The sequence below is a fragment of the Eubalaena glacialis genome, chromosome 6 (genome assembly GCF_028564815.1).
Source record: "Eubalaena glacialis isolate mEubGla1 chromosome 6, mEubGla1.1.hap2.+ XY, whole genome shotgun sequence".
Lineage (NCBI taxonomy): Eukaryota > Metazoa > Chordata > Mammalia > Artiodactyla > Balaenidae > Eubalaena > Eubalaena glacialis.
Genome location: NC_083721.1, coordinates 113,909,170 through 113,921,992, shown reverse-complemented (window position 1 = coordinate 113,921,992; position 12,823 = coordinate 113,909,170). Strand labels below are relative to the sequence as shown.

The 12,823-nt window shown below is 36.9% G+C and overlaps 1 protein-coding gene across 1 annotated transcript in view; it reads right to left on the bottom strand.

Annotated features, from left to right (window-relative positions):
* PLCH1 (phospholipase C eta 1) overlaps positions 1-12,823 on the bottom strand; it is a 232,490-nt gene that overhangs the window by 76,714 nt on the left and 142,953 nt on the right. Inside the window, exon 6 of the mRNA XM_061194551.1 lies at positions 10,542-10,712. Within this exon, the coding sequence (XP_061050534.1) occupies positions 10,542-10,712 (171 nt within the window). The remainder of the gene's footprint in view (positions 1-10,541; positions 10,713-12,823) is intronic.

The window sequence follows — 12,823 nt, the reverse complement described above, 5'->3', positions numbered from 1 at the left end:
AAATTTTTAAAAAATAGAATGGGCATCATCAGAAAATCTACAAACAACAAGTGTGGAGTGGGTGTGGAGAAAAGGGAACCCTCTTGCACTGTCCGTGGGAATGTAAATTGATACAGACACTGTGGAGAACAGTATGGAGGGTCCTTAAAAAACTAAAAATAGAACTACCATATGACCCAGCAATCCCACTACTGGGCATATACCCTGAGAAAACCATAATTCAAAAAGAGTCATGTGCCACAATGTTCATTGCAGCACTATTTACAATAGCCAGGTCATGGAAGCAACCTAAATGCCCATCGACAGACAGATGGATAAAGAAGATGTGGTACATATGTACAATGGAATGTTACTCAGCCATAAAAAGGAATGAAATGGGGTCATTTGTCGAGATGTGGATGGACCTAGAGACTGTCATACAGACTGAAGTAAGTCAGAAAGAGAAAAACAAATATCGTATATTAATGCATATATGTGGAACCTAGAAAAATGGTACAGATGAATGGTACAGATGAAAAGGCAGAAAAAGAGACACAGATGTAGAGAACAAACGTATGGACACCAAGGGGGGAAAGTGGGGGGGAGGGTGGTGGGATGAATTGGGAGATTGGGATTGACATGTATACACTGATGTGTATAAAATAGATAATAAGAACTTGCTGTATTAAAAAAAATTTTTAATAAAATAAAAAAAGATCAATCAATAAATAAATATACTAATGAATAATGATAGAGGAAGCTAACTTGGGAGCCAGTACTTTATATTTCAATGATATTCTCAAAAATTCCATTATCTCTTAGGTTCAATACCTATGATTTAGTGAAATCTAATTCAAACTGTCTATTTAATAGCATTTAACTTATTGCGGGGGAAAAAAAGCTCTGTTATGCAACCATTTTTTGCATGTTTGAAAGAGCACAGAATGCTTTTTCCCCCCTAAAACTAGCTGCATAAAGGCTAACACGTTCTTTGAGTAAATTTTATAACCTTTACTGCATGCAGAGACCTACATTACCAGACACCACCCTAAAATACCATAAATAAATGAAACCATGCTACCTGCGAGGAACTCAACTGACCTAGTCTGGTTTTAAGCAGCTCATTAATTTGTCTGCTATAAGCTAGAGAGACTTATCACCTGCAGTCTAAAAAATAAATAATTTCTCACAAAATAGAAAGAACCAAATTGATAAAAATTGTATGTGCCATTGGAAGACTGAGTTTACATTGCAATTATTTGGTTTACGAGGCCATTTGTTCAGAGATGTTGGGGCCTTGCACTAGACTCAAGTAGTCTACCAGGAACCCATGAGATCTAAAAAAATTCAAGCAAACAAAAAAAAAAACCCCGGCATCCTGGGATGGAGCTAATTGCCGATGAGAACATGTTACTAGCTCAACGTACAAAGCAGAATGTGTTAACAAAAATCATCATATTTGAAAAGTGTTCATTAAATTGGTGAAAATATCAGGAGGCATTCTAGGAAGCCCAAAATTTCCTGGGCACCATGTAAGAATTAATGGGAACTAATCCAAAATTCAAGTATTAAGGATTAACTCAGTGAAATACATTAAAACCTCATAACAATGAGAATTGAAATGTAAGTCAATCTGCTTCCATCCTTCCTCCATCCCTGCTTTCATTTAATTAACTTCCCAATAGCAAAATCTTGCATTTTACACAACTGACTTTTTCGGACCTCACTTTGAAAGTTACATTGGGATTTTACTGTATGAATGAAGGTTTAACATAGTTTAATGCTCTTTATTGTTCTTTTTACCCTTGTTTTGCTTTCTATTTGACATGGCTGATAAGGTGAAATAGAAACATTTTCTCCCTGTTTCCCATGGAGTTCACTTGAAAGTCTTGTTTGCTATCAATATCTGAGCCACTCACTGTCTCTTAACACTAGTGATTGTTTTTTCTATACAGGGCAATTTGTGCTAAAAGAACTTGAGGAAAACTTGATTATGTTTATATAATGTAGTCAATGCTATGCAGTTTATAAAAAGTTTTTACATCCATAATCTTAAATAGTTCTTGTAAACTTAGTATCTTTATCCCCATCCTGTAGGTAGGAAAACTGACACTGAGAATGGTTAATTATCACAACCAAAGTCATAAAATCATTAAAAGGCAGCACCAAAGTTCAAATTTCAACCTTCTCAATTCAAGTCCAAAGCTTTTTCTTTTACGTTGTATCTACTGTCTGGGTGTTTTCTTTATTTCTACTAAGAAATTGAAATACTTACTTTTAAAAGTGATTATTTTTTCAGTATAGCTGAAACTCCTGGATCTTAACTTTTGAAATTTTTGCAACTTTCAAATCAGTTATCATAATTTGACCTCTTTGATGATTCCAGATTGGAATGACTCCCAAAACACACGAAACACAAAGTCATAATATAATTCGCAAAGAATTTTAACATTCCTAAACTCTCTTCCATTTATTTTTACCAAAGTAACATATCCATAATTAAGTCAGTCAAAACAGAGACGCCTATGACTAAAAGCAGAATTCCCCCTCTATACGCAGAGCCACTGTGCAGAGGTAATAATGCCAACATCTCTAGATATTTCTTGTGGAATGAGTCTTTATACTCCTAAGTATTATGTTAATGATGCTATTTTCTATTTCATACACTTTAAACATTATCTCTTAACTTTTTATTGTTTTTAAATAAAGACAACTCTTTTGGGCCAGCAAAACTAACTTTCGCCCTCTATCCATCCTCCCAATACAGTTATATCTTGACTTTTATTAAACTACAATTCAGTATGTAAATTGTCCTGAATATGCAAATGTTAACATTAGGTCTATTGTATAATCTGATTGTGTTTCTATTCTTATAGAATTTTTTTCTGATTTAACTGCTGGAATTCCCATCCATTCGTTTAATTTGTAATGTCCCTATCACAAATTCTTCCCAATGACTCTAATGGTCTCTTGGTATAATTTTCCACATCAAAGCCAAGAGGGAATCCATGAATTCCATTTTTTCCACTATAAAGGTCCTCCTTTTTGCAGGCTGGTTGAGTTCTAAAATTTCACTCAGCTTTTTGTCCCAATTTCATTCTGTCACTCTTATCAAAGAGCACTTGAGAGGTAAATTATTTATTTCTTGCACATATTCTTGTGTGTGTTATGTGTGTTTTTTATTCTGTGCACACATTTGGTTGACAAATTGACCAGGTAGAAAGTTCTAGGTCGGAAATCACTGCTTCATGTTTTTTGGCTTCCAGAGTTGCTGTTGAGAAGTCTGATGCCATTCTGATTCCAATCCTTTTTACAGGACCTGTCTTTGTTCATTAATTTGATAAGGCTTTTTTTTTTTCCCCTTTCTGCAAGTCTTTAGGGTTTCATTCTATCCTTGGCATTGCAAAATTTCACTTTGATTTGTCTCTGCATGGATCTTTCTACATTCACTGTGTTTGGCACTCAGTGGACCCTGCCAATTTAGACATTCCTCCCTTTTGGTGCTAATCATTTTTTGTATTACTTATTTGATAATATCCTCCCTTCTATTTTTTCTTATCTTTTTCTGTAACTCCTGTCATTCAGATAGCGGACCTTCAGGATCGATCTACTAATTTCCTTATGTTTTTTCCATTTCTTTCCTGTTTGTTCTCCTTTTGGGACAATTTTCTCAACTTTATCTTCTAAGCCAACTAATGAATTTAGTTCTCTGCTCTCTTCTTCCTCTGAATCTTCTTTTCTCATAGCATCTTTCTCTTGCTTCATGGCTGAAATTTTTTTAATCGCTCTGCTGTATTAATGTCAGTTGTTTTTTTTTTAATTTATTTATTTATTTATTTTTGGCTGTGTTGGGTCCTCGTTTCTGTGCGAGGGCTTTCTCCAGTTGCGGCAAGTGGGGGCCACTCTTCATCGCGGTGCGTGGGCCTCTGACTGTCGCGGCCTCTCTTGTTGCGGAGCACAGGCTCCAGACGCGCAGGCTCAGTAATTGTGGCTCACGGGCCCAGCCGCTCTGCGGCATGTGGGATCCTCCCAGACCAGGGCTCGAACCCGTGTCCCCTGCATTGGCAGGCAGATTCTCAACCACCGCGCCACCACGGAAGTCCTTAATGTCAGTTTTTAAAGTTTCCTTCTCCCTGCATTGCCTCTATTTCCTCCAAGTTTCTTGATTCTAATTGTTTGCCTTTGTCTCTTTTTTATAGCAGAGAATTTCCTCAAACGTGGTAAGCCTTGGTTATTTAAAACACATTTTTTAAATCGACTATTTAAAAATCTATTTCAAACTAAGGCAAGAAAAAATTGGCTGGAAGCTCTGTATTCATGAGCAGAGCTTACTGACTAGTGGGCTTCACTGTAGAATTCTCTGGCTGGACTCAGGAAAATTCTGATGTAAATATCTTTAGGGGTTTTTTTTCCTTGGGTTGGTGTGTTAGTTTCCTAGGGCTGCTATAATAAAGTACCACAAACTCAGGGCTGAAAACAACAGAAACTTATTCTCTCTCAGTCCTGGAGGACAGAAGTCCAAAATCAAGGTGTTAAAAGGGATGATTCCCTCTGGAGACTTGGAGGGAGAATCTATTCCATACCTCTCCCCTTGCTTCTGATGGCTGCTGGCAAATCTTGGCATTCCTTGGCTTGGAGCTTCATAACTACAACCTGCTTCCATCTTCACACAGCCACCTTCCCTCTGTGTGTCTATGTCCTCTTTTCTGTTGCTTATAAGAACACTCATCATTGGATTTAGGGTCCACACAAAATGTAGGATAATTTCATCTTAACATCCTTAAGTACATCTACATAGATCCTACTTCCAAATAAGGTCACATTTACAGATACTTGGAGTTAAGGACTTGGACATATCTTTTCAGGCTACTATTCAACCCACTATAGTCTGTAATATGCCTCTAAGGAAATTTTTCCAATGTCCTACTTGGAAGGGATAAACCTGGGATCTGAACCTTGGAAGAGGGTTATTGCTCTCACACTTCAATGCATACATGTTCACTTAATCTTTGTATTCATATCTATTTTTGTGAAACAAACCTCCCAAAACTTAGAAACTTAAAAGCACCACCACTTATCAATACTTGTTCACAATTGTGTAGGATGGTAAGTGGGACTGAGTCCAGCCACACGGTTATCGTGTTTTCACCTAGGGGTTACTCACGTGACTGCAGGCATCTAGTCAGGTGACTACAGTCAGATGGTCCAAAATGGCCTCACCAACATGACTGTGGCTGGTGCTGGCTGTTGGCTGGGCCTCTTCACGTGGTCTCTCCTCCTCTCGCTTCCTCACATGATAGTCTCACAGCCCCAACAGGGCAAGAGTGGAACTGCCAAGGCTCCCTGAAGCCTACGTTCCTTGTACATCAATTCTGCTACAATCCATTAGTCAAACCAGGTCACAAAGCCAGCCCAGATTCAAGGGGCAGAAAAATAGACTCTACTTCTTGATGGGAGGAGAGGCAATGTCACGCTGCAAAGCCACACACATACAGGGATGTGGGAGCTACTGTAGCCATCTTTATAAACCATCTGCCACGCTCCCCATGTTTCAGTGCCCACACTCAGGTGTGCCTGGTATGCCTCAGCCCAGATTCTTCTGGTCCATCCTCCTCCAACTCTTATTTTCAGTTTTATGCCAGGGTGGAGAAGGGACAGCTGTCCTGCTGCAAGAGGTAGGGGAGAGAATCTGGAGCCCTAACTACATCTGGGGCAGACTTCCAACCAGTGCTTGTGTTTTCAACCCCTGCTCTTCTCCTGTTTTCAGAGTATCATGTGAATTTCATTTTTGATCTTTCTTGGGTTCTTCTGGGCAAGTGAACTTGCTTCGTGGTTTCTTGCTCCGTGGGCTTGAGTTTCAGTGCTCTGGGGTCTCTTTCGGATCAGACAAGTTTTAAGATTTTGTTGTTTCTGTTTCCTCTCCTATTCTCTTTGTCCTTGTGGTTTTACAGGGGGGAGAGGTCTTTTTACTGTATTTTTGGGTAATTTCAGCAGGGAGTAGAGAAATATCTCTAAATGAGTGGTCATTCAGTTTCCAGCTGAATAAGACAACCATGATAGTTATTTATCTCCCCAAAATGGCTACTCTCACTCATCCAAAAATTAATCCACAAATTTCAAAGCATTTAAATACATGACTATTTCACAGAAAAATGTCATTTGGGAACTATATTCAAGGGAGAAAAAATATTACAAGACATAATTACTCCGAACAGTCTCTCACTGCTTTAACTGTGAATAATTAAGAAAAATGAAACAAATTCAGGAAAGCCTCTTAAAGGAATGCTTTTATGATGAGGAGAATGCTTTAAAAAAAAAAAAAAAAAAGATAAAGGTACACTAGCACCAGAAAGGGGTAGTTATAGCAAAGAAGAATTTATAATTATTTCTCACAAGAGAGGTAAGATTAGAATGACCATGACTCTCACCAAACCAGTCTGGATTCAGTAAAGGGTAATGAAGGGAGAGGGAACAAATGACATCTATAATTGGATCAGAAGAATCAAGGAAATATTTCAGCAGAAAGAATAAAAAAGCAAAATGAGCAACTGTTAGAACCACCACAAAGGGCTAATGTATAAGTCTATGTCATAAAGTTCAGTAAGAAGAGGGCGCTGTAGCATGGGATCAGAAAAGTTCCGAAAACTCCCCTGGAATTAACCAGCCACGTGCATATTTCAGATAAAAACACTACATAAATAGAAATCTGCTTTTGACTTATCTATGGAAGTAGCTTTCGCTCTTGGTTAACAGCTAGAAGGGTTTGCAAACTGTAAGGGCTCTTCAATATTCCTGCCTTCTCTTCCTCACTCTTCAATCCATGAGAAACAAAAAGATAAAAAGAAGGTAGAGCCTTGCTAAGAAAGGTTGTCAAGAAGAGTGGGGGGAATGAAATCAATTTCTCACTCCTGAACCAAAACTCTGAAAAGAATTGAACTCAAAACACATTCAGCGCCAGTGCCAAAAAATGGATAGGAACTCTGGAGGAGATGAAGGTTGCTTTTTGGCAAACAGGGGAAAAAATGAAACAAAGAGCCTCAACCAACTCTCGTACTCTGGAACCACAGACTAGTGGACATCTGTGATCTTGATCTGTGGATGTAAGGAAGCAACGGAAGAGAAACCTCAGCCAACTGGCTTCTTCCTTAACTGGCACTTCTTCACAGATATAAAAGACAGTAAGAATTTACCTTAGCACATCATATTTTAAGGATGAAAGTCCTAATCAAACAGCAATTGGACCTGTCAGAGGCATAAATTCAATTTGCAAAGAGCTTCAGTGGAATAAAAATCTGACTCACAGGCCAATATTTGAACTCCCATAATCCCGGACAGCATATGTGGCCGGCAGTGATATTTCATTTCACAACTGAGTAAATCTGTAAAATTTGAATACTCTGGTGTCTACACCAATCTTACGCCATCAGAAACAAATGAATTACTGCCATATGGATCATCAAATTGCCTCAGATTCGTTCCACTGTGAAAATCCCATTTTGAAACTCAAAACCCCACAAAACTCTTGACTAATGACCCTCCTGCTGCACTTTTAGATCATGTCCAATTTTTCTCTGTCTTAAAGAATGCTGAAATGCACAACTTTATAACTTTTTTTTTTCTATACACAATTATTTCCTTAGGATGAATTACTAGATGTAAAATGGATTGGTAAAAATTTTATATATTATATAAAATTTAATGATAAAACTGCCCATAGAAAGATTGTACCATTCCACAGCTTCACCAGAAATATAAGAAGTGGACACCATGTTTGGTAGTATATTTTTTTAACCTTTACTAATTTAATGGGTGAAAAATGGTCCCTTAACATTGTAAATCAACTATACTCCAATAAAAAAAATTTTTTTAATGGAAATAATGCAGAAGCATATTAAAATAAAAAGTAAAATTCAAAAAAAGTCTCAGTTTTATTTCACATTTTTAAATTACTAGTGAAGGATGAACATTTTTAATAGATCATTGACGTGCAATTTTTTTTATATGTTTCAAATGTTTTGCACATTTTTCTATTGGGTAGTCATCTTTTCCCTAAATAGTCTATGAGAGCACTTTCCATATTAAGGAAATTCACTATTTCTCTCTTTTGTATATTATAAATATTTTCTGAGTTTGTATTTGACATTCATTTTATGATGTTTGATATATTGGACCACATATAAAGTTTCAGGACATTAATATTTTCCTTTATGGTTTATGCCTCTTGATATATGATAATTTCAAAAAATTTCTTTCACATTATATCTATATGTAGCTTCAGGCTAGTTTAGAAAATTAAACTGGAAACGCGTAATCATCTTTCAGGAGCAGATGTCACAGAACACTGGCTTCTGTTTTCCCCAACTAAAATTTACTGGTTGAATGTCAATATAACAAAAGGAGGGAAGAAACATATGCCCCTTAGCAAGTGACATCCACTATTGCTATTCAAATGGATTGGGTAAATTCCACTAGCACAAATGAATTTGAAGTCACTTTCTTTGAACATTTTAATTTCTCACACTGCTGTGCTTCTGAATATCTCTGTCAAAGGGCTTTCACATTCATCATCCCAATCAATTTTCAATCTGACATTGTGAGATAAGAAAGGTAGGTATCGGGCTTCCCTGGTGGCACAGTGGTTGAGAATCTGCCTGCCAATGCAGGGGACACGGGTTCGAGCCCTGGTCTGGGAAGATCCCACATGCCACGGAGCAACTAGGCCCGTGAGCCACAACTACTGAGCCTGTGCGTCTGGAGCCTGTGCCCCGCAACAAGAGAGGCCGCGACAGTGAAAGGCCCGCGCACCGCAATGAAGAGTGGCCCCCGCTTGCCGCAACTAGAGAAAGCCCTCGCACAGAAACGAAGACCCAACACAGCCAAAAATAAATAAATAAATAAATAAATAAAATTTTTTTTAAAATTTATTAAAAAAAAGAAAGGTAGGTATCAGCCCCCCTTTGTACAGATCAGGAAACCAAGGCTCAGAAACAATACTGATTGGCCTGCGCAAGATTCTCCAACCGATAAAGCTTGCAGGATATGAAATGCAGATTTTCTGTACCCCTGGTCTAAGGTTCTTTCCACTGTACTGGGAAGAGTTCTTCTGATGACAGTGCAGGAGTAGTTATAATTGCAGGAAAACAGGGAAGAGAGATTTAGAAAGGGCATGTTCTCTGGGGAAAAATAATTTTTCTATTACCCCATTCCCATTTTCTGCCTATCTTAAGAGTTAACTTTGTTAATGGAGAATCTCTGCCTTTGCCAAATTATCAAACTAAAATAACTGATTTTGATAAAACATTTTGCTAACACTATCTGGCTTAATCCTTAAAGCAACAACAAAATGTATAAAATCTGAATCTGTAATTCCTAAAATGTATGATTGTGGTAATGGGATAAAGTAAAATATTACCAGGTCTAGTGTCTTTTTTCTGACCCCACCAACTCTCTGATTCTCCGACACTAAGTAGGGATCCAACAATGCAGTTCAGTTATGACACTGACCATCTGGAGTTAGCATTAGACCCTACAGGGCTCAGTCCCACAGACTAACCCCACTTCAGATGCCAGCCGCAAATGAGGTGCTCAGGCTACCCCCACTTCTGCCTGGCCTACTACAAATTCGGGAGTTCTTGACATTACTTAAAACAGTAAAAATAGATTTTAATCAATAACTATTGCAAAACGGAAAAAGAGAGCTCAGTATAGAACTGGCTTATTTTCAAATACAAGTGGAGATTTATAGCCAAGGAGCAAGGTAGGGGTCAGTGGAGGCATAAGAGGGGATTCTGGCTAACCCGACCTAACAGGATTCTTCCTGAAATGCAGGCCAGGGTGATCAAATATCACCCAGGGAATAGTGGTAGGCGAGGAATTTTATCAGATATTGAGGGCGATTAGATATTGAGGATGGAGATTCTGGTTAAACTGACTTAGGATTCTTGCTACAGCTGGACTCTTAAGGACAAGGCCAAAGGATGGAACCTTCGAAAAAATGGCTCAAAAGAGCCTGCTTAGAGTTTGTTTCATTAAGGAGAAAGTCTTTGTCAATTCCCACATCTCAGTTTCCAAGATTCGCTAGAATGACTCACAGAACTCAGAAAAGTGCTTTACTTACTATTACTGGTTAATTATAAAGTATACAGCTCAGCCAAAATGGAAGAGATGCACAGGGCAAGGTATGAAGGAAGACATTTACCAATGAATTACTATATTGCTAGTTAAGAATTATGTCATAGTTAATAAACGTCTAGCTATATTATCACTATAAAGAAAACATTACCATGGTATCTGAAAGGAAACACATGAGTTAATTGTCACTACTCTGTGGAAAAATATGCATATTTAAGGTTAAAAATTGTATAAGTGTTCAATTTGTCACTCCCTCTTTAAAGATGCTGGAAACACATTTTAAATAACTCATAGATAAGATTTTTGTGGAATTGTGATATTTACCCCTCTATCCTAAATTTAAAGTATACCTACACCCAATCTCAAGAAAAACTCATGTATCTTTCACAAGTATTTTTAAGTAAACATTCAGTTTAACAGTCTAATGATACCTTTTGCTCCACCTTCAAAAACTGAGCCAGTTCTTCCACAGTTAGGTGATCTTTCTTGTCACTGTAGCTCAAAAGCAACAAATAAAGGTCCCGTCTCAATGACATCATTTTGTAAAAAACACAGAACTCTTCAAATGTCAAAGTTCCCTGATTCTCATCTGTATCAGCTTCCTGAAAGAGGCATAGAAAATAACAAGGCAGTGTGAGAGTTTGAAATAGGAAATTCAGTAGCCGGAAATAATATTTACTATAAAAAAGGCTAATACACATTTCACAAATGGTAAACAAGTTCTTTTCAAGCACACATGGATCAATTTAAAAACTGACTATATATTAGGCCAAAAAAAGTTTCAAATTATAAAGAATCAACCTCATAAAAACTAATTTCTCTGATCACAGTAAATTTATAAAGCAACCAACAAAGCTTAAAAAAAACTGCCTCTGGAAAAAACACATTTCTAAATAGGAAATGAAACATACAGAAGTAAACGCATGCACCACGTACAACTTGTGTGATGCAGTAGTTAGAGGGAAACTTAAAGTTTTCAATGTATAAGCAAGGTAGATTAAAATCAGAGAAGCTAATAATTCAACTCCAAACGCTAGAAAAAAGTTAAGCTAAAGAAAATAGAAGGAAATTAATTATAAACAAAAGCAGAAAGCAATGAAATAGAAAACAAGCAGATATAACATCAAAGGTGAGCAATTAAACCAAAAGCTGGTCTTTTGGCAAAACTAATAAAAGAAATTTTGGACAAGACTAATCAAGAACAAAAGAGAGAAAATACATTTAATGAAAATTAAATACATGATGAAAATTAATACATGATGAAAATTCTAGTCTCTCATCAGCTTCTGAACTGCGATTCAATCAAATGTAATTTTTACCTATAATAGAATCTCTCTTAATTTTGCATAGGTAGCTTATTGCTCTTACAGCCATCAGCATCATTGGTACCTTTTCCTCCATAAAAGCCTGAAAAATCCATCTGGACTGATCGCTAGTTGAAATTATTTGTTCCTAGTAATTATTGAGCAAGGATCTTTCACCACGTACCTGCCTTCGGATTGGCTGAATTTGTCATAAGACCATAAAACTGTTGGGGATATATAATGAGTAACCAATCCATTTACATGATCTCCTTTATTTTAAGTGAACACAGTTGTAGCTGAGCAAAAACTGACAGGGACTGAATGGCATTTTGAAATTCATAGATGTGTGACATACAGTCAGCTGGTATGTGGTTTTAAATACAGTTTTGAAAGTCAAAGTGTGTATAAAAATATACTTTTTTAAACTTTGCTAACTTTGGGTCAATTATGAGCAAACACTTAGACCAATATTTAAATCATACACTGTTTCTTTGTGATGCTGTTGCTGTACCTTCTGTCATTTTAAAGGCAGAGATTGGTCTACAGAATACCAACATTTTTGGTGTTTGAGGCTCTTGGTTGTAGAGTCTTTGCATCCAAAGAAAGTAGGTCTAATGTTCATATTTCTGCCATAACTTTGTTTCAAAATATCTAACCCTGGATCGAGAGATGATACATTTTTCAAGACTTCCTTGGAAATGCCTAAACCATTAAGAACAGTAAAACTCTAAGGTTTAAGCAATAGCATCAAAGACTTCAAAATAAGCTATCCATACCTTAAAAGATTATTTTTTTAAAAAACCAGTTGAATCTTGCACTGCAACAAAAAGGCAAAGAAACTTCCAGGAAGGCTTTAATGTCTTTAACAGCAATTCATTAAAAAAAAAAAGTTCCTTAAAATAATACTAAGATCTTTGTTTCCATCACTCCACCCTGAGCACTCACAGAATTCTGCTACGTGCAAGACCTATGATAGAAATATTCTACATACAATAGAAGCCCAGCTGCTTCTCTAGTCACTCCCGGCTTGAGAAGTCTTTCAGTCTTTAAATCAAAGGTCATAAAAAGAGACCTTAATGTTTTCTTAAAACTTCTCTAAAGCATTAACTTTGAACTTACAAGACTTTTGACATAAACATTTCCCGGTTTACCCTCTAAAATACTTAGTGTATTAGAGATAAAATGTGTCTGAAGGAGGAAAAAATATAGGAGTAAAAATAGTTCAATATCTTATGTTACTTCTCTATCTTATTTCCAAAAAGCACCCCCCAAATCATTATTTTTGTAGGTATAGACTTTGCCCTCCTATTTAAGCATGGCCTCTCTGATTTAATCAGAGCTATCTCTCCAGTACTATGAATATCTCCTATGGAAAGGAACGCATGGGGAGGTGGGGCTCGAAACAGAAC